Source organism: Malaclemys terrapin, chromosome 3 (genome assembly GCF_027887155.1).
Source record: "Malaclemys terrapin pileata isolate rMalTer1 chromosome 3, rMalTer1.hap1, whole genome shotgun sequence".
Lineage (NCBI taxonomy): Eukaryota > Metazoa > Chordata > Testudines > Emydidae > Malaclemys > Malaclemys terrapin.
The window spans coordinates 75828537-75851371 of NC_071507.1; the positions used below are offsets into that span (position 1 = coordinate 75828537).

At 41.2% G+C, this 22835-nt stretch overlaps 1 protein-coding gene across 2 annotated transcripts in view; it reads right to left on the reverse strand.

The window, feature by feature from the left end:
- The window catches only part of ACTN2 (actinin alpha 2), an 88460-nt gene that overhangs the window by 36668 nt on the left and 28957 nt on the right, over positions 1-22835 (reverse strand). For both annotated transcript variants that reach the window (XM_054022266.1, XM_054022265.1), the window contains exons 2-7: positions 18944-19058; positions 16703-16822; positions 9411-9497; positions 7407-7494; positions 6064-6142; positions 837-918 (exon numbers count right to left, since the gene is read on the reverse strand). In XM_054022266.1, coding sequence (XP_053878241.1) covers positions 837-918; positions 6064-6142; positions 7407-7494; positions 9411-9497; positions 16703-16822; positions 18944-19058 — 571 coding nt within the window. The remainder of the gene's footprint in view (positions 1-836; positions 919-6063; positions 6143-7406; positions 7495-9410; positions 9498-16702; positions 16823-18943; positions 19059-22835) is intronic.

Genomic DNA, 22835 nt, shown 5'->3' on the forward strand with positions numbered 1-22835 from the left:
TTCAAAAGCACCCAGTACTAACTCTACTGCCATTTATTTCAATGGGAGCAGGCAGGCCAAGACTGAGTGCTTGGGAACATTCCACCCTTTGAGACCAGTCAACTGACAAGATACCAGATCAGAATTAATATATTTAAAGCAGCAAATTTTCATATTTTGGCTCCATGCATGCCCAAACTACAGAAGATTAGTTAGTTCCAAGAGTTACTTTAACATCATATTAATATTGTTTATAGAAAGATTCTGAAGTCTTTTTAAAGGACTCAGATATGGGACTACTCATTAAAACTGATTGTTCGGAAAAAATACAAATAAAGTTTTGTTGTTGTTGTTTTAAACAACAGTAATTTCCTCAACTTCAGCTTCCAGCATGGGTGGCACATGTTACCAGCTGTATATTTGGGAAGGACTATACTAGCTATAGTTCTCCTTTTAAAGTCTTGATTTCAGCAGTATACAATGTTCATGTGTTTTTAAACTGTTAACATCTGTGCACCATCTTGTGTTACAGTTAGATTTTAAGCTCTTTGGGGCAGGGACAGTCTTTTTGTTCTGTTTGTATAACTCCTAGCACAATGGGGTCCTGATCTAAGATTGGGAACCTCAGTGCTACTGCAATACAAATAATAAATAATAATATTTAACAAAACAAAAAAGTGTGAAATTCTCCAGCACACAAGAAACTAAAAAGGAGGAATAATTTGAAAAGGAACCATAAGAAAGAGGCATCATTGTGATGATTCATGTATAAACAATCTTGAAAAAAATTATGTACAAGGTGACAGGTTTTACTGCCTACTTTTTATTCAAGGTACATAATAAATTTTAGCTCCCACCTTCTGCATCCAGCATCTTAGGGATATCCAGATGTTTTTCTGCAATTTCCATTGCAAGGTTAATATTTCTTAGAGGGTCATCCTGCATGAAAGCAAAAATTAGAACCAGTTAAACACCAGATGTTTTTCTCATAGCAAGAAGAAGGGTACAGTATGTATATTGAAGATTATTCTGCCTGATCCAAAGACTAGATTTTCCTCACTGGAAATGAGTCATAATTACTGCTTTCCAAAAAGCTGAGCTCATAGATATAGAGCAGCAGTTCTCAAACTGTGGATCGGGACCCCATTTTAATGGGGATGCCAGGGCTGGCTTAGACTTGCTGTGGCCTGGGGCTGAAGCTGAAGCCCGAATCGCACTGCCCAGGGCCAAAACGTTGGGGCTCAGGTTACAGGCTCCCTGCCTTGGGCTGAAGCCCTGGGTCTACGGCTTTGCCACTCCCTGGCCCAGGGCGGGGGGGCTCGGGCTTTGCTACCCCGCCCCACCCCCAACTTGGGGTGGTGGGACTCAGGCGGGTTCAGGCTTTGGTCCCCCCTCCTGGGGTCATGTAGTAATTTTTGTTGTCAGAAGGGGGTCACAGTGCAATGAAGTTTGAGAACCCCGATATAGAGCGAGTGAGTGAGTCTATGCATGTGTACACATGCACGTGCATATATATAATGTGTTTCTATCTTTTCAAGAGAAAACATTAATAAGCTATGAGATACAATTAGATATCCACTGTTAATTTGTTCTGCGGGGACACAAACATTATGTATTCAATATACACATATACTATGATGAAAATCCAACATATATGCAGAATAGCACAGAGACGTGAATTCTAGCAAGCTCATAAGCTGACTACTGGTCAAGCTCACATATAATGATGAACAAGCACAGAAAAACAAGACCAACTAGTCTCAGAAATTCACAGAGAAGCCACTTCAGGCATAGGAACCCTCCTAAAATCTAAGCTACTGTTCTAATGAGTAACACCTTTAGATCTTGGTTTGGATATGACTTGTTTTTATTGTGCATGTACATATAACATGGCTTTCAGAGGTGCTGAGAACCTACAGCTCCTATGGATCAAGCCAATGGTTTCCTTTTTGTTTTTTGAAGAAAAAGGAAGGGGAACAATAAGTGAACCCCAAATCAGAAGCATACATTCAATGTCTCAAATTTTATAAGTGATGATTACCGTTGGGCTTACTGTCTCAAATTAGGGGAACATGCTCCTTACGCTGCTTTGATATCTCAAATTGCAAAGAAAAACTGGTGGCATCAAGTCTCAGGTTAACGGGGCTCAGACTGCAGGGCTAAAAAAGCAGTCTAGATGTTCCCACGTGGGCTGGAGCATGGGCTCTGAGACCCTCTCCCTCACCAGGTTTCAGAGCCCTGGCTCCAGCCCAAGCAAGAATGCCTATTTTTAGCCCTGCAAGACCACGTCAATTGACCCAGCCTCTGTGACTCAGGGTATGTCTACACTATCCGCCGGATCGGCGGGCAGCGATCGATCCAGCGGGGATTGATTTATCGCATCTAGTCTAGACGTGATAAACCTACCCCCGAGAGCTCTCCCGTCGACTCCTGTACTCCACTGCCATGAAAGGCACAGGCAGAGTCAACAGGGGAGCGGCAGCAGTCGACTCACCACAGTGAAGACACCACGGTGAGTAGGTCTAAGTACATCGACTTCACCGACGTTATTCACGTAGCTGAAGTTGAGTAGCTTAGATCGATTCCCGTCCCCCTCCCCCCCCCCCCCCCAATGTAGACCAGGTCTCGGTGCTGCAGGTTTTACTTTGAAGTGTAGACATACCCTCAGTGTTTCACATTAGGGTGAAAACATTCTTTGTGAGAGGTCTTGGCTTCTGAAAATGCCATTACTGGTGGAAGACCTTGTCTTTAGAAGAGACACAGGTTTCCCAGTAGATAGATCTGTTCCTTGCAGGCAGTATCCAGGTCTCACGGTGGGATAGAACTGCTATCCTAGAGAGGGGTCTTGATGTCTCAAGTGGGCTTGGTTTTTTTTGTTAAATCAGTGAAAATAGTGAGATTTAACTGACAGTGATTATTCCAAGTTTCATAGAAGTCTGTACTTCACACCTCTTCTGAATATGAAGTATTTAATTTTCTGCACATTATGCATGTGTTTCCAAAACATAAGTAGTGTTCCCAATGGTACCTCTTTCTAGCAAATATATATCATACTAATCAGTCAATTTTAAAAACAATATGTTATGAAGAACAGTTTGCTTTTGCCTAGCCAATAGCTGCATTTTCTAACTTTACTATCAAGTGTATTTCATTTAGTAGGTTATATCAGCTGCATCATTTCAATTAAAAGGCACTTAAAATGTGGCCAATATTTAAAATCTATGGAACTTCATTTGTGGATATATATTTGTGTACATGCAACACCATGTATATACAACATGGGTTAATGGCATGTACAAAAACTATGTTACAGATATGAAATATATATAAAAACAAGACTAAATCTAAGTGAAACCTATTGACTAATTTGAGATACTTTTCTTATAGATGAGTGATAGACACCTCCCATTGGTATGTTCGTTGTTAAATCAATGATTGAGCAAAGTTCTGAAGATTTGGGAGAAGATCTGTTTAAAATTATAGTGAATCCTGAGATGCTGGGAGACATCCATCACCCATACCGTAAAATAAAGCTACAAGCCACAGTAGTTAAAAACCTCTGTTGCGGCTATAGAAATACCTCATCTAATTTGTCATAGTCAAGAAGATCAGGCCTGTGTCTATGAATAAGGGCACTGAGAGCCAGGCCATCTTTCCAGCTACAAGAAGTCCACACAAGATGCATAGATGAGAAAAGAAAAGAAGGCATGCAGGAGAAACAGATATGCGAAAAGAAAAAAACAAACACCAAGACAGTTGTTAATACACCGAAAACAAGTAGCCAGTCAAACACAGCCAGGACAGGAAACAAGCCCAATGTTAGGATCTTTCTGCACGTGATTGCCATGGCAGTCTCATCAAGGCACATTTGTTTGAGTTCTGTTCTATCTTCCCACCATACATACATAAATAAGATGGTTTTACTATGGAAGTTTTGTACACTGTGGGTCAAAGTTTCAGCAGGCCTTTCAGAAAGTTAGCATCTGTTATGCATAAGTACTTTTTAATGCATAAACAGGCTGTCTGTTTACATAGTGGTATGTTTGTGCCTAAAAAAATATTGCTGGTTGGCAATTTTGACATTTTGGTTTAGATTTGTAATTGGGATAGAATTGTTCTAGGAGCACTGTAAAGAACAAATAGGGGGGCAAACAGCTGTCAAAATCATTAACCATAAATAAGATGAAATGCCAAATCCTGCTCCTCCTACTCACCTAAGTAAGAAGAGTAGGACTGAGCTCAAAATTAATACTTTCTAAATGTCTTAGTGTTCAGATTAATACTGTATGAGTTAAAGTTAGCATTATAAATCGATTGACTATTTATTATTATGCACCTCGTAGGCCCCAGCATAACTTTTTAATACTTATAAAAAAGAACTAGCTTTATAAATCATTTCATTTTAGTTCTTTTTTTCTTCAAAGCTTTCCCATAACAGTCAATTCCTTTGTAGAATCTATTTACTATGGGGAGCAGGGAACGAAGAATCCAATCTATGATTTAACAGTCTCTTTCCCAAATGAGAAGTGTTTGGTAGCACCTAGCAAGTTAAGACAATGATGGGGTATGTTTACACTGCAATAAAAAGCCCACTACTCCAAGTCTCAGAGCCTGGATAAATTGACTTGGGCTGTCAGGGCTCAGGTTGCGGGGCTAACACTGCAATTTTTAGCCCTGCAGTCCAAACCAGCTGATCTGGGCCAGCCGCAAACATGTCGTGGATCTTTTGGAGCACTGCACACATGCCGATGAAGTCTTCTCCCTGGCTGGCGCTGAAGGAGACTTCTAGTTGTATTCTCATTTTAGAGCACAGGAAATTACGGTAAATCCCCACAAACTGGGATGAAACTACTGTATTCCTCTTTCTTTTCTTTTCATCTGTTACAATCTGGCAAATCTGAGGCACGTGATTGCCCCTCATCCTCACACCCCCTAACATAGTTATTCATGACCCCGATAGATGAGATTTTTAATTTATTTTCTTTTGAAGACTTTCTAAACTAGTAAAGCTACCAATTTCAACAGCAACACAATCAGGCCCCATTTGCTCCCTCTGTTCTGCTATGATCAGACTCATTGTGAGAATAACGTACTCCCCTTTTTCTGTAACCTAGTAACGTTAGGGCACTATGATGTTTATGCTTATAGGGGACATTGGTGGAATTCTGTTAAAAACAAAGTAACAAGAAATTAATATTTTCTTTGTGAACTTTAATTTGTAAGTCTTGTTCTTTCCTGCTATAGGTAATTTATTACCCATATCCAAGGGCAGAATTTGCGCTGCAGAATTGTATCTTTAGTCATTACTATGGGCATGATTCTCTATTGCAGTAGTCCTCAACCAGGGGTCTGGGGCCCACTGCAGGGCCATGAGCAGGTTTCAGGGCGAGGGGTGGCTCAGAAAAAAAAAGGTTGAGAACCTCTACTATACTGCTTTGTGCTTCCCTTTACACCAATGCAAGTGGGTGTAAAACACTACCACCAGCATGAGTGGGGAATTCTGTTTTATCAGAATTTTACACCCACTTTGCACGGTATAAATGAGTTCCCAAGATGCAAAGCAGTGGAGAATCAGGCCAAGTATATGTAACGTTAGCTGCTGAACTGGGGTAGGGGGAGGTGGAAGGGAGGAGGTAGAGGAGGGAGTGTCCTCCTTCCTCAGAAACAGTTTTGTCAGGAGCCTGGAAAGCCAGTCAGAGGGCTTGTCTACATTACCTGCTGGATTGATAGGCAGCGATCAATTCAGCGGGGGTCGATTTATCACATCTAATCTAGACACGATAAATCGACCGCTGAGCGCTCTCCCGTCGACTCCGGTACTCCACTGGAGCGAGAGGCGCAGGCGGAGTCGATGGGGAAGCATCAGCAGTCGACTCACCGCAGTGACACTGCGGTGAGTAGATCTAAGTACGTCGACTGGAAGTTGCGTAAGTTAGATCGACCCTTCTCCCTCCCCCCCCACAGCGTAGACCAGAACAAAGTTAGTATGCACTTCTCAGCTCATCCTTAAGGAAACATGCTAAGCAAATAGGAAGTGAACCAGATCACCGCAGATCAGCATGCTGTGTCACCCAGACTGATGACCTTATTTAGCTTGGAGTAGTCAATAAGATCAGGTCGGTGTCTGTGGATAAGTGCACAGAGTGCTAGGCCGTCTTTCCAGCTTTACAACAAACAATAGAAAATAAAATGGAAAAATAAGTTAATACAATCATTACATTGGACAGTTTGACCCTCGCTTAATGTTTTGCTACATGCATGAAGGCCAATGTTGCATCCAGATAACTAAATCTCATGGGTCCACCCTCACTGTGTGGTTCTGTTAGTAGTCTGTATACCCACTCTTCTATAACCCATATATTCCTGATTGCCCTACAGTCGTCTTTACACAGTGTATGTTATGTAAAATGCGACCTGAGTAGAAACTGGTTAGCTTCTGTGATGCTCCAGGACAAAAGAGGATATAGGTTCTGCTTTCAATGCATGTGCATAACCCTCCAATCTATTTATGGTCACATGCATATCAAGAGACGAATGAATCCCTGAAGACTCGGCTAACAGAACCTGCTTGTCCAAGAGTCTTTTTCAATGTCACTTATATCATGCAATGATAACACCACAACTGGGCTTTTCTCAATGGAACATACAGTAGCAACAGAAAAAAAGCTTAATTTATTTAAACACTTTCTCTATATCATGGGTCTCATTCTGAACGTTGCTGAGCACCTGCACTTCCCTCTGTCTTCAGTGGAAGTTTCAGATGCTCAGTACTTCTCCGGATCAGACCTTATGACAACGATCCCGGAGACAATAATGGAGCCGTCACTTAAATCTGTTTAGGGATCATGTCAAAACTAATTTACAGACATAGGCCCTGATCCTGCAAGATACTCCTTTCTGGTGGACCAATTGGACTCTGCATGGGCACAGGGATCAATTTGTGTACAGAAATTTGTAGGATTGGAGCCTTATACTGCACAAGACTTTTGTAATACTAAAAGCTTTTAGAGGTTCTGTTAACCTGACTTCAAAATGTACAAGCAAAGACAATTCCCAGATAAAGCTTCAATACAAGTGTTACACATAAAAACTTCTGTCATCCAAAAGGTAAAATTCAATCAAAATAAGCATCAATTATTTTAAGAAAACCTTTTCCCTCACCAAAGATACATGCAATAATAAAACAGTCTGGAACCTACTCTGTAAAACAAGAACTGAAGATAGCATAATCTATACTTTGAATATAAACTTGAACTTATGTCAGGGTTCTGCCGATAAAAACTTTTTTCTCCATACATTGAATGAGCCAGTATACACCAGTTTAAACATTAAGGGCCAAATTATGCTCTTAGTTACATCTGCACAACTGGGAGCAGAATCTGATACCAAACATTTGCATTTTATCCCTTGAAATAACATGATCTTACCTAAGATGGAAGTTCTGAATGTTCACATTTCTGTAAGGAGCAGTTTTCCTTTGACACCACAGCAGCAGACCTTCTTTGGCGGAAGTCTCTGTAAAGGACACCAGAGAGAAAAAGAAAGAATGAAAAGGAGCTCAGGTAGACAACTTACTCCCTATTATTTTAAATAACATTCACAAGCTGGAACTTGTTACCATCTGCTTGGGGGTGGCTGTGCAGTAGATGTTGATGGTCTCAGTTCGTTTCCCCAGGGTCAGCCGTCAACGTCACAAAATTGCCAGCACCACAATTGGCATCCTTGTTGGCAGTCTCAACACATAAATCAAGAACTAAATAGACCCTGGAGACTGAACTTCATCTCAGCACTAGAGGTGGTTCCTCCAGGTCTATCATGACACTCCTGGCAGGGCAGTGTGGGAAGCTTGCACTACCACTGCTTATACATTATATCCTTTCTGTGGAAAGTAGAGATTAGTTTCTAGAATTGTCAGTGACACTTTTCACAATTTAAAACTGATTTAAGTAGAGAAAAAAGAACAGGAGTACTTGTGGCACCTTAGAGACTAACAAATGTATTTGAGCATAAGCTTTTGGGCTACTGCCCATTTCATCAGATGCATAGAATGGAATATATAGTAAGAAGATATTTATACATACAGAGAACATGACAAAGTGGAAGTAGCCATACCAACTGTAAGAGGCTAATTAATTAAGATGAGCTATTATCAGCAGGAGAAAAAAAACTTTTGTAGTGATAATCAAGATGGCCCATTTTAGACAGTTGACAAGAAGGTGTGAGGATACTTAACATGGGGAAATAGATTCAATATGTGTAATGACCCAGCCACTCCCAGTTTCTATTCAAATCCAAGTTAATGGTATCTAGTTTGAATATTAATTCAAGTGCAACAGTTTCTTGTTGGAGTCTGTTTTTGAAGCTTTTCTGTTGCAAAATTGCCGCCTTTAAGTCTGTTACTGAGTGACCAGAGAGGTCGAAGTTTTCTCCTACTGGTTTTTGAATGTTATGATTCCTGGGGTCAGATTTGTGTCCATTTATTCTTTTGCGTAGAGACTGTCCAGTCTGGCCAATGTACATGGCAGAGGGGCATTGCTGGCACATGATGGCATATATCACATTGGTAGATGTGCAGGTGAACGAGCCCCTGATGGCGTGGCTAATGTGATTAGGTCCTATGATGGTGTCATTTGAATAAATATGTGGACAGAGTTGGCATTAATTAATTAGCTCTTACAGTTGGGTATGGCTACTTCCACTTTTTTATGTTCTCTGTATGTATATTTATCTTCTTACTATATGTTCCATTCTGTGCATCTGATGAAGTGGGCTGTAGCCCACGAAAGCTTATGCTCAAATAAATTTGTTAGTCTCTAAGGTGACACAAGTACTCCCGTTCTTTTTGCGGATACAGACTAACACGGCTGCTACTCTGAAACCTTTAAGTAGAGAGACATTTGACCAATAATACAGTACAGCCAACATGTGAAAATATCCTTCATACAAACTGCAAGACACCTTCCAGAGTTGAATACAATTACCTAGGGACAGTAAAACAAACAAACAAACAAAAACATAAAGCAGTAGAAGAAATTAAGAGGTACAGAGAAAGAAAAAAACATATGTACTCAGATCAGATTTGCAAAGAGGTGGAAAAGTGGACAGATCCTAGATGCTTGCTCCAAAAGGCAGGAAGTTCAGAGAGCTGGCAAAAGTGTACAGTGAAGAGGCAAAGATTAAGCTATGGCTTGATGTGTGGAGGCAGCAGAATTCGACCTAACTCTCTAGGTGTAGACCAGACCTGGGTTGCATATGGAAGCTGGCAGATCAGCAAGCTCAGGCAGACAAACAATCTCGTAAATCGGATGTCGCACCACTACACAGCGATCCAGCAATCTGACTAAAATAGATTTTTTACTTAATTTTAATGTCAACTCAGGTTGACGTGCTTTGCCCTAACTATTTTAGGATGTCCAGGGGTATATTCTTACCTTCTACTGAAATGTCCTGAATAGCAAAGCGAAGGATGATGGTCCATATCATACCCAGGGTCATTTTCACATTGCCATCAACAATTTCTAAGGTAAAAAAGGGAAACCAGAATTTACAAAGTACAGTTTGCAATGTGTCTTCTTACTTTCATCCTGCACATATGTTATACTGCAAGTTTTGTAATTCTTAACCTACACAGGATTTCTTCTAGTTGTTTTTTCAACAAACATGGTTCTGCTTAGGCTAATTAGGCTTGAAAATTACTTGCAGCTAAGGTCACCACTTCTATACTGAAGGGCTTCAATTGATTCTGATTTTCTCAAACTTTCACCATTCAGACTGACTTTTTTTCCCCCCTTAGGTAGAGACTGAACAGAAAATATTTCTCTAAAGGCTTGTCTACACTTAAAAATTAATCTGGAATAAATTAGTGTGTGAATTTAAAAAGGATTAACTGTTCCTGATTAACTCCATGTGTTCACACTCTTAGGCCAGTGTCTACTCTTACCGGTAGATCGGCTCTGCTGCAAGGATGTCGATTTAGCGGGTCTAGTGAAGACCCACTAAATCGATGGCAGAGCACTCTCCGGTCGACTCCAGTACTCCACTGGAAAGAGAAGAGTAAGGTAAGTCGACGGGAGAATGTCTTCCATCGACGCAACGCAGTGTAGACACTGCAGTAAATTGACCTAAGCTACATCAACTAATGTAGTGTAACTTGGGTCGACTTACCGCAGTAGTGTAGACAAGGTCTTATTCTGCACTCTTACTCCAGAATAAGAGCGTTCACACATGGAGTTAATCAGGAATAACTATTCCAGAATAGCTATCCAGGTAGACAAGCACTAAAGTTTGAGCAAAATCAGTCTTGCTGTTTTCAAATACAAAGCAAGTGAACAATTTTTTGCTTTTTTTAACAGCTCTCATGCATTAGTGGGGTACAAACTTCAAATCTGACCTAGAGATGGGGGTAAATTTTTTTAAGTGCCTACATGACTTAGGAACCAAAGTTCCATTTTCAAAAGTGACTTTGGCACTTTGGAGCCTAAGTTCCATTGATTTTTCAATAAGACTTCAGAAAATGGGACTTCGGCTCCTAAGCTTAAGACAGGTTTGAAAATTTTACCCATCGTCCTTAGGTAGGATCAGATTTTCAAAAGTGGTCAACAGGCAGCAGCGCCCATTAAGAACAATGAAAGCTGCTTGTTACTGAGTACTTGAAAACTTGGTCATAGGTTACATGTGCACCTTTTGGTTGTCTGATGAAAATTCAATTTGATTTGGCCAAGTTATAAGGAATTTTTTAAAAAGCACCTTGTGTATGTACACTGATTTGTTACTAAAGATTAACATTCAGCTATAGTTTAAGTCACATTCTTCTAAATATATACTGGCAATACACACATTACATAAGTAATTTCAATGGCATTTTTTATCCCTGATGTTTGAACGTGATTCAAGGCACCAATACTATTTGAGCTGACCCACAACAAAATTTGCAACCCAATCAGAGGATTTTCTCCCTCTTTCCATGCGGTTTGTGGAAGTAACTCCCAAGGTAAACCCCAGCATAGTGACATTGTAACTGGAGCAGCAGAAGGTCCCTAATAGTGGGGGGACCACCGGCACCCAAACCGAGGCCCCAGTCTCATGCCGCCCCTTCTCCTGGAGGCCCTGCCCTCTGCTCACTCCTCTGCAACCCATCCCCTGCATCGCTCACCCTTACGGCCAGTAAAAAGTGAAAGAGCACAGCCCTCCTACTTTTAAAAGTTGGGCGGCCATGGACACCTGGATCCCTCTGTTCCGGTGCTCCTGCATTGTAACATTTATTTTTACAGTGCAATGATCAGAGTTAAGAAGATAACTGGTTTCTCATTTTTCCTCTTCACTCTGAGGGGGTTCCACCTAATTTTTCCAAGATTTCTCTTCTCAGGACTCCATGTGGCATTGCTACCACCCCTGTATAGGCCCTGGAGGATCATGGCCCTCCTGAAGTTTACCATGAATTATACCAAAACTGAACTTTCTTTATCAATCAGAGAAGATTTAATAGTAACTGGTGCATATCTCAATTGTTTTTTCCTCACATACGCATTTCCTTGCACTTTGATTGGTTGTGGATGTCTGATGTACTAATCACTATACAGTCATTTCTCAAACTGTACAATATCTGAATTGCAATACTCATGGGGCATGCAGATTGTCAGCCAATTAGTGTATTTGCATAATCACTGCGTTCAGATCTGCAAACGAATTTAGGCTCCTAAACCAATTGAAACCAATGGAAGTCAGGAGTCTAAACAATTTTGTGGATCCGGGCCTGTGTGATTAGTTCATAACAGCTACACTGCAAATATACAAATCTTGCTATTCTGACTGGCTTCTACAATCCCGTTCCAAGGGCTCTTGACAGAACTTTCAAGTTATTTGCCAGCAATAAAGTAGATGCTTCAGCTCCTCAGTCTCCTTAGCTAAAACATTGTATGAAACAGCCAAAACATATCTGACATACATAGAAAAAATACCAAAAAGCAAGGAGAACAAAGCTGCTAAACTGCTGAAAGTGATTAAAGCATACTTTGCTTCATTCCTTTCTCCCTCCTCTATAATCCATCAGGGATATTATGCCCACTTCTTTTAGTCTCAAAAGTGCCACAGAACCCTCTGTTGCTTTTCTCATATTTGTGTTTTCATTGCCTGGGTACTTTGGGAGAACTGCAGCCCCTACCTTTCAATTCATCTCAAAACCCAACATAAGCTAAACTACATCCATAATTATTCTGGGGAGAAGAAGACGGAGAAGGGATAAAAATTGGGGGCGGGGTGAGGAGGAGAGGTTGACTGAAGGCCCAAAATGTGGTGGTGTTTTCTTATTGTACTTTGTTATTTGTCTTTCAGCAGATTCAGCAGCCCACTTCATTTTTTGTAATTTTTTTCTTCTCATCTAACAAACAACTCCTTGGAGGTCCTTCCTATTAATGATCTTCTGTACTACCAATCTCCTCAATTTCTTAGTTTATTCAGCCCAGGGTACAACACAAAGCACCCTCAATTTATTTGATTTTTTTTTCTTTAAACCCACTGTGACTCATGGCTAGAAAGGGTTAAAACATCCTGCAAAATAAATAACCCTCATAAGACATGTGGGGAGATAATGTTTGTGTTTTTGTGTATTTACATATGTATGAGTAGGGTGGATAATGCAGTCCCTGTCTATGCTGTATTCTGATAATTCAGAGGTCAAAAGAACATCCTATCATTTAAATGAATTGTAAACACGGGTTATCTCGGTATTCATCTCTCTTTGAAATGTCCTGTGAATGGTGCAGGAACAAGCAAATGGCCTTATGTTAATTCGTAGAGCTACGTACCAGTGATGGACCTCCTTCAAAGTCATGCTAATTACCTTTTGAACTTGTCAAAAGACATGAAATTGTATAAAAGATCCTTGGGTCCTGATTCTGTCATCTCAGATCTGCTTAGGCTTCATCAGGGGAAGTTTGAGTTGCAAGACTGAGGTCCCAGTTATGCTGGTATGCCCTGAATATGAGATTTGGACATTGGACTATAACCTATGAACTATTTCTGAAAGAACTCTTTGCAACTACAAAGCTCACCATCTATGCTATGAATCTGCACCTCAATTAATTGAGCTCATGTCTGTACGTATATTGATCTTTTAACCATACTCTCTCTCTTTTGTTTTTTAATAAAGTTTAGTTTAGTTAATAAGAATTGGCTGTAGCATATATTTGGGTAAGGTCTGAAACATTCATTAACCTGGGAGATAATGTGTCCAATCCTTTGGGATCGGTAGAACCTTTTCTTTTATATGATGAAATAAAATTTACAGAAATGTTCGTCATATTTGATGTGGGTACCTGGATGGAGGCCTGAGGCTGGATCACTTTAAGGGAACTGTATTGTTTGGACTTCTGAGTAACCAGTAAGGTAACAAAGAAACTGTTTTATGCTGGCTTGGTAAATCTAAGTATTAGAATATCCAACAGCTTTTTGGGGTTTGGCTGCCCATTCTTTTCAGTTCACCCTAATTGAGTGACTATAGCTGGCTCCCCATAAAGACCCTGGTCACACCGACCCAAAAACAAAAACAAACAAACAAAAACTGTGATTTGCCATTTCCTGGGCTATGAACACCACACATTTACTGAATAGAGACAACTCATAAATACATTAAATAGAGCTTTGCACTAGAGCTCCACAGAACTAGTGGTTTAATCTTTATTCTGGGCCTCTGGTTTAAATCACAGTTGGTGGCACTAGGATCACTACAGATTCTTCATTGCTCAGAGTGTCAGAAAATTAAACATGATCCTCAACAGATGTAGAGACAGTGACTTCACAGTTTGGAAATTAAAAGGCATCCCAAAAATGTTTATGCAAGATTAGGTGACTTACAGCCACCAGTAGCCATAGCTGAAACACCACAATTTGACCTGTTTTAATTTATATGTTCCTCTTTGTGTCAAAATAAATATTATTATTATATTATTATAATAAATAATAATGATAATACTTGGCTTTTCTTTTGTACCTTCCACCCAAGAATCTAAAAAGCTTTCCAAACATTAATGAATCAAGCTTTGCAACTATTATCTCCCATTTTACAGATGAGGAATCTGAAGCACAAAAGTTAAGTGACTTGCCCAATGTTACACAAGAAGTCTGCCGCAAAGCTGGGAACATACCCTAGATCTCCAGACTCCTCGGCCCGGACCTGCTTCTCATTTACATTAAGGCCCAATTAACCTTTCTGTGCTTCAATTTTCCCATCAGTAAAACAGGGTTGATACTTTACCTCACAGGGGTATTGTAAGGATAAATTCCTTAATTCATTCATGTACGTCTGAGATCTTCATGTGGAAAATAGTATATACAGGGGTCAATATATTAAAAAATGGGTACTTAGGAGCCTAGCTTTAAGTCCATACTTAGAGATCTAAATAAGTGACCTGATTTTCAGAAGTGTTGTGCACTCAGCAGCTCCCACAAATCAATGAGCGATCCCTGGGGGCTTCTTTAAGTCCCTAATTATGGATTTAGGAACCTAACATTAAGCACCTAGAAAATCTTGGTCCGTATGTATAAAATATTATCAGGTAGAGTAATCTTCACCTCAGCCAGTGAATTTAAGATTCCCATGTGACAGTGAAAAGCATTACTCACCAGACCATTTGTTTGATCCATTTTAATTCTAACTTTGGTCTGTTTGTTCAGTATTTCTCTACCAGGTCTGCAAACAGTCTGCCTTACGCTTGATTTCTATTTCCACATGTAAATTGTCTCTTTGATGCCCTCTGCTGTCCATAGAATACAATATTGCTCTCAGGATAGCACACTTCTAGAGTATTACCGGGGGGGCGGTGTCACTTTCCCCCCCCATTTCTGCTGCATAGTTTGTCCACCTTGCTCTCCTTGTTCTATTCAGTAGCTGAAGAACAGCAAAACATTAATTAAAGTAGCACTTTGATATTAGCTTTGATTTGGGGAGAGACTGCCAAACCACAAATACCCAAAGATGACCAATTAAAATCAATATTTTAAAAGCGCTACGCACACATCTAAGCACCCATGCAGTTCAGTCTAATCTAAGTCAGAGTAGAGTCCACCAAAAACTCAGCTTTGACACATCCGTTCTCTGATGCTGCTGGAAATCTGAACCTAGATCTGGATTTGAATTTGGCAAATGACACCTGTTTATAACAGACGAAATGAACACCTCCAGCTCTGAAACACCAATCCAAACCTTAACTATACCTCTGAACTGTGGCTCCAATTCAGATATTTCTTTGGTGCGGGAGGAATTCCATGTCCCTCCCACACACACACACTGGCAGGGACCCCTTTCCAGTCCCTGTTTATCTCCCCTCCTTCCCTCACAGGGACCCCAGGTGTCCTTGTCTCTGACCCACATAGTGTATGAGCCAGTGCCACCAGGAGTCAAGTTCTTGATGGACTCTCCTGTGCTCTGTCTTACAGGAACAGTTTCCCTATACGCCCAGTTGCAACACTATTTGGCCCAGCTACTCCTCCATCTGAATGGAGGGGCAGCTTGGCCAAATCTGAATGATGCTCCAGCAGCAGCCCTACTAATTTAGTATAGGACCGTGGCTTAAAAGTGGTCAGGCCATAGCTCACCCCCCACCAGCTATATGGCCTATGGATCTTTGAGCAAGTGCAAAAAACCTTAGGGAAAATATTCGTTCCCCCCCGCCCCCGAACCTCACCTAATTGGCGCTATTGCCTCTGAAGCCATGAAGGCTGTTCCCCCACTCACTCCTACCTAAATATCCTTCCTCTCTCTAATCCAGTTACCCTCCCCCCCACACTAAGCCCCCTGAGGAGAAGGGTTGGAGGCTGGAGTAAGGATAAAAACATGGGGGTGGAGCAACTAGATCAAGGGTGGAAACCATGTATCTATCTAATTTAGACAGCACAAATCACTGTACTGTCTAGATGCTGAATTGGAGTCAATGGGAAGCTGCATTTGGCAAATCCCACCTGCTGTGAGATCCTGCTCATTTCAGCAGCCAGATTATGTTTCCCAAAATCCAACCAGCCAGTCGTGCATTTTAATGTAATTACAGTGACTATTTGGAGCAGAACAACAAAATAATCATGTCACTATGCTACATCTAGTTCCACTTCATTCTTGGGTTCAGTATCCAACCAGCTCCAGCCACCACTTTTTCCATTGTCCACTCTTTTAACTGCATCTAGAATGTTGAACCTTGGTGTTAAAAATGTAGTAACTGTGTACAGTCACCATGGTAACAATATGGGAATAGGTCTCAACACCCAAGCAATTACATCAAAAGAAGTCTGCTATACATTATACTCGCTAAAGAGATAAACAAAGATCCAAGGCTTTCTGAGGTACATTCTAGACTCCTATCTGATTTCTAAAGTTACTGGTTTTTAATAGCATGTTGGAATAAAAGAAGGCACTGAAAGAACCAAATGTTGTCCTAATCTTTAGGAAAAGGAATGGGCAGACACTAAGAAATTATAGACCATTAAACCTAACCATGGAGAGAAGCAAATTCTAGAGTCATCAAGCCGTTCCACAGCCCACATCTCCCCGCACCCAAAACCTTTCCAATTCTTGTCTTCCCACCTCTGCAGAGAAACCATCACGATGCATCAGGGGCCTTGGCCTTCCATGGCCAAGGAGGCGCCAGGACAATTTGGCCCCTGATCTCTGCTGTTTAGCTTCTTTGGGATATGTATGCCTAGAGACCAAGGCCTATTGTCAAGTGTTTCCACATACCTTCTGCACCAATTGACACAAGTTTCACTCCTTTGCTGGCGATATAATCCAGGGCTTTGTTGACATTAGCAATTTTATGGAAGCGCATTTTTCCTCTGTCTGGTTTTGGTAGTCTTTCCCCTGTAGTACAACAAATTGAATGCAATTATACTTACAGGCACCTGGCAACAGACATAGAAGTGACTAGAAAACTCAGAATTTATGTAGTACATTTTCTAAAACCTAACAGTTATTCTGGAGGTATTTTTCTGAAAGAATGTCAAGTGCCTTTGAACAAACCCACAAAAATCAAAGAAGTGACTTACCTTGATCTTCCGGTACAGCAGTGAAACCTGAATAAAATGTTATGTTTGCCAAACATAAGAGCTATATACATGGATACACTTTTCATATTTTATTGTGCTACTAGTGTCTGCTTTATAGTTGAAAGGAAGTAAAAAGGAAGTGAACAGGTCCTTCCTCATAGCTCATCATCCTTTCCTGCCTGATTACAAGAGGAGAAAGTCATATAAATCAGACAGCCATGTCATCCCTTGCTTTCTGTGTAAAATCTCCCCAAATCCATGGCATTTGAACAGCTGCTATCAGACAGCAGGATTGGCAGAGATGCACAAGAGGAAAGAGGAGTATCCTGGGGAAAATGCAGAATCTGAGGATTGGTGTGGTTAAATGAGGCCAAATCCCAGACGTCAGAACCTTGTGGGCATCCCTGCCACCTCTGGACTTATCCCAACCTCATCCATCACTGGCAGACTGGCTAATTTCAGAGCCATGTTGCAACTGTCTGGTACCAAAGGCTGCATGACTATGTCTTCTCAAATGGTCAAGAGAGTAACTATACGTGAATAAATCCCCCATGCACAAATTCAAAGCCTTCCACACAAAAACATGACTTAGAAATGCTCCTTCCCTTGATCCTTTCCCTTTATCATCCAATATGCCCCTCCTAACCATCCCCTCTTCTCAGGGACATCCTCGGCTAATCACACAGTCTGTTGGTGACTGCTCCCCACCTTTAAATGGCAGAGGAAATGGATGATTTAACTGGTTTGCATAAATAAGTCAATAGGAACGGTTCGGTGCTCAGAAGTTTTGAAGATCAGGCCACTAATTATTTAAGGTCTCTAAATATGGATTTCGGAGCCTGATTTTAGGCACCAACTTTTGAAAAGCTTGACCAATAATTAAAAAAATAAAAGAAAAAACTTGGAGTACTCATACTAAGGGGTTAAAAACTGAATAAAATAAATTTGTGACCTACACATGGAGAGGAAAGGTAAACTAAAAGACTCTTAATTTCAGGGCCTGAGGACTGGTCCTTCAGGTTCCATGTCCCTCCAACAGCAGTTTGTGATATCACCCAAAGCCAAACGGTTCAGACAGCTGCAGTCATAGTATGGCTTTGGGACATCATCAGCTCAGAAGCACAGAACCTTGAACACCAGACTTTGCAGGTAAGGAAAAGCAGAGCCAGTTTTCAGCTCCTTTGTTTTAAAATGTATTCATCTGTAACTCTTTAAGCTCACTCATGCATTGTGCTCAGTTTTTTGGATCTTTAACAATCTTCATTCTTTTAAGAGAGTATTCACTTATTTTTTCCTACTGATGACACCTCAACCTGAGGCAGGCTAAGAAAAAAACTTTTTTTTTAATTGGCCAGTTCAAGGATAACCAGGATCTCAGATCTTGTTGTCCAACAAGAAGATGTGGTTATTTCAAAGGTTTTTATTTATTCATTTTCTGGTTTTGTTTCTGTAGGAATTAGGCAGGTGCACAATTTCCAATAGGAATATGCAGGAGGGGGACAAAAATGTGCGCACAATTCCTGATTGTGTGCAGTAGGATTCAGAACTGGAGGAATGGAGGCAGAAAAGGAATTTAACAAAGCAGTAAGTGCCTGGTGTATAAATCATCCACTTCCTTTACTGTTCAAGAATATTTACAAAAAAACTGAGGTGAGAAACCACTTTTTATTTTCAGCCTCAGGTCAGATGCAGTGGTCCATCAACTTGCTCAGGATTCTTAAAAATAGGTCAGCAGCTCCTCCAATGGACAGCGAACAGATCACTTGTCAGACTGGAGCTTTGCTGTCCCATGCAACTGGAAAACAAGATTGCTCCTAACCCTCCTGAAGGTCGAGGATTAACTTCTGCTATAGTTTTGCACTACAAAATCTCTACGAGGTTCTAGAGTCAGGCGCAGTGTCTACTAAATGCATTAGACATTTTGTTTCTAACAAACCTGAAATGACTTCCAAGAGGAGCATCAGTTTAAGGCCATTCCTGAAGTCCTCTTCAATGTTCTCAATCTGTGTGCCTGCTTTCCTGAGGTGGGAATTGCACCAAGCTGTAAAGGTCTGTAACAGCAGAAGAAAAACAAAATACTTGTCACCATGGCATCTTTCAAAGCAACTGCTGAACCATCTGAGTGAGCAAACACTGCAGATGAGACTGTCAAGACTGCCTGGGGCTTCTAGTAATATTGATAATCCTGGGGCTTACTAGTAATATTGATAAGAAACAAAGTGCCTTTTTAAACACAGACTTTTTGAAAAAGAAATACAGCCCAATCTCTTGGAAGCTTTACAATGAGCCATGAGCAGCCATTACAGAATCTGCATGACTTCTGTATTTCAATATGGCCTGATTCTTCATGGATTTATTTTTTTTTAAATTTGGCTTCCTCCTTGTATTAACTTCCAGACTGTGACAACAATCTTGTGAAACACGCAAGTGCAGAGATGGAAGTTTTCATGGTTAAATTCATCATGAAAGACAACATACCTTTCTTTTTCTCTCGCTCTGTAAAACCACTGAGCCTGATTATTTTGTCCTGTTCTCACTGCTAAGGCAGCGCCAGCCTAGACCAGACCTTACTAACCCCCAGTTTTGAGGCAGGCTGTTGAGCCTACCTTCACAGCATGGTCTCAGCAGGGGTTTCAGTCCTTCAACCACTACCAGGGGGAGTTGGGTCAGTGGCTGAAACAATGTTCCGTTCTTTTCCAACATTTCAGCCAGGGCCGGCTCCAGGCACCAGCCGACCAAGCATGTGCTTGGGGCGGCACCTTGTAAGGGGTGGCCAAACTTGGGGTGGCGGGGCGGCACTCAGATTTTTGTTTGTTTGTTTGTTTGTTTTGTGTCAGCAGGGCGGTGCTCGGGGTTTTTGTTGTTTCTGTTTTTGGTTCGGCGGGGCGGCGGTCGGGGGGGTTGTTTTTGGTTCGGCAGGGTGGCGCTGGTGGGAGGTTGTTTTTGGTTTGGCGGGGCAGTGCTGGGCGGGAGGGGGTGTTATGGCAGGGTGGGGTTTTTTTTGTTTTGTTTTGTTTTTTTGCTTGGGGCGGCAAAAAAGTTAGAGCCGGCCCTGATTTCAGCAAGCACCCTCCCTTCCCTCAGCTCCTCCTTCCTGCTCCAGTCGGAGAGGACATGAGAGGAGGGAGCACTTGGTAGAAGGTGGTAAGCTGTGGCAGTTGCTGAAAAGAAAAGACTTTGAGGTACTTGTGGCAGGACAGGGGGAGAGCTGACAAGTGGGTAGAGACAAACTGGTGGCTTCACTGCGGGAAACGAGTAGAGCCCTACTAAATTCACAGTCCATTTTGCTCAATTTCACAGTCAGAGGATTTTAAAAATTGTAAATTTCATGATTTCAGCTATTTAAATTTGAAATTTCATGGTGTTGTAACTATAGGGGTCCTGACCCAAAAAGGAGTTGTGTGTGTGGGGTGGGAGGGGTTTGCAAGGTTATTGTAGGGGGGTTGCGGAACTGCCACCCTTACTTCTACACTGATGTTGGCAGTGGCCTCTGGCCAGGCACCAAGCTCTGAAGGCAGCACCGTCGCCAGCAGCAACACAGAAGTAAGGATGGCATGGTATGGTATTGCCACCCTTACTTCTGCGCTGCTCCCTTCAGAGCTGAGCCCTTGGTCACCAGTCGCCACTCTCTGGCCATCCAGCTCTGAAGGCAGCAGTGCAGAAATAAGGGTAGCAATATTGAGACCCCCCTACAATAACATCTTTTCCTGCCTGATTACAAGAGGAGAAAGTCATATAAATCAGACAACCATGTCATCCCTTGCTTTCTGTGTAAAATCTCCCCAAATCCATGGCATTTGAAGAGTTGCTATCAGACAGCAGTCAGGACTGTGGTGTGCATGCCTGTGCATTGTTGGAAAAAAGGTAGGTGTGTGTGTGCGCGCGTGTGTGTGCATTGTAGCAACCTGTATGGACTTGGAGGAAGGAGCCCAGGTTGCAGAAGAGAAGAGTCTGGAGAAAGCACCAGGACGTCAGTCTGTGTGCATATGGCTAGAATGTTAGCTGTAGCATCTCTGTACATAGTTCTCCTAATGAAGAGCCAGTTGAATTTTACAAGCCTGGACTCTTGGGTGTTATTACCCAGCATATGAAACGACAAGGTGTTTTACAGGCCTGGTAGGTGCTGCAACACCCAAATGCTATAGTGTTGACAAGCCTTAAGAGCTATATTATGGCTTTCAGGCACAGCTCTGCACTGGGAGCAGTGTACTTGCACACTACACAAACAAGGGCTCTCAAAGCCTGTCCTATCAGATTCAGACACAGTGCCCCCTCTCCTTTTTTTGAGGGTTATGTTGATCACTTACTACGCACGTCAATGAATTCATCTCTCACCATCGCCACTAACTCCATAATGAAATTAACAATGATACCAGTAACTACAGGCCATGAAACCCAAATTGGATCTCCAGAATAAATAATTAACTTCTGATTCCAATTTCTGAAGGTGGAGGTCAGGACTTTTTTGCTGCTGAGCAAAGATTAATCTGATACTTGTGATCATTATCCAAGCAAATTAAAATATCGCCCACCTCTAATTCCTCTGTTGGCCTCTCTACTTTGTACTTACACCGGGTTTAAATGCCCCAATGATCAGCACAGTATAAGAACCTGAACAGAATATTCTAAAATAAAGTTCCATCAGAGGATCCCAAAGAGGTTTGAAAACATTAACTAATTCAAACAACATCCCTTAGAGATGGATACTTCTTATATTAAGTTTACAGATGGATAAACTGTTATGTGACTTGCTCACAGTAACTCAGTGGCAAAGCTAGACATAGAAGCTGGATGTTCTAGAACTCAGCCCCCGTAATCTAACCACTAGATCACACTATCTTTTTATTTCCGCTCATTTCTTCTGCTCTACCTACCTTCTCTTTTTTCTCATGTTATTGTTCATTTTATAAAGATTTTGAAGATACTGAGCAGCTGATGTTGCTATTCTATACAGAAATCAAAGATGCTACTTTGGCCCAATCAAACTGTTTTAAATGAGCAGACTGACAAGGGATCTGTTCATCTTCACTTTTATAGATTGTCCCACAAAGCCTTTTCTGGGCTGATTTTTGCTTTCCTTTTTATTACATTTGTGTGTGTCTGAACATTAAATCAAAATTGATCCACAAACTGAAAATTACCAACATAAGACATGGACTCACACCTGTAGTCTCTCAAAAATGGTAAACTTAAAAAAAAACTATTGGATTACTACCCACAAAACCTATACAATGGGCGACATGAAGTTCTGTTGAAGCACTATTCTTTTTTATGGTATTAAACCCATTTACACCCGGTCTCAGTTTGTTCTGATTGGTCAAGTGAAGCTAGAGACAACTACAGCTTCTCACAGGAACATTTTTTTCCAGTGCGATTCCTTTGTTATGTTGGTTCATGAAATGCTGTTATCTGTATTTCAGTTGTCTTGTGCCTCATTGAAAGCACAGCTAATGTACATTCCAGCAGACTATCTGCATGTGACTTTATAATTCAATGGCCTCAAAAAACTGGCTTGTTTCCCTAGAACTAAACACGGCTATATGGACATCATTTAATTTCAAAGGAGAGTCTATTACTGATTTCACTAATGCCACAGATAAGAAGTTGCTGAACAAAATTCACTACACATTAACCTTGCAATGCCTTCCATAGTCCACATTTTGTTTAATCCTCATTTTTTCGCTCTCTCATTGTGATCCCATTTGTTGAGAGCATAAATTGGCATTGCTCTGGCTCTGACTAATAATTCTAAAAAAAGTTGTTAAGCAGTAATTCAAAGAAAGCTCCAGTCCTGGAGATCAAAACACAACCAGCCTATAACACTATAT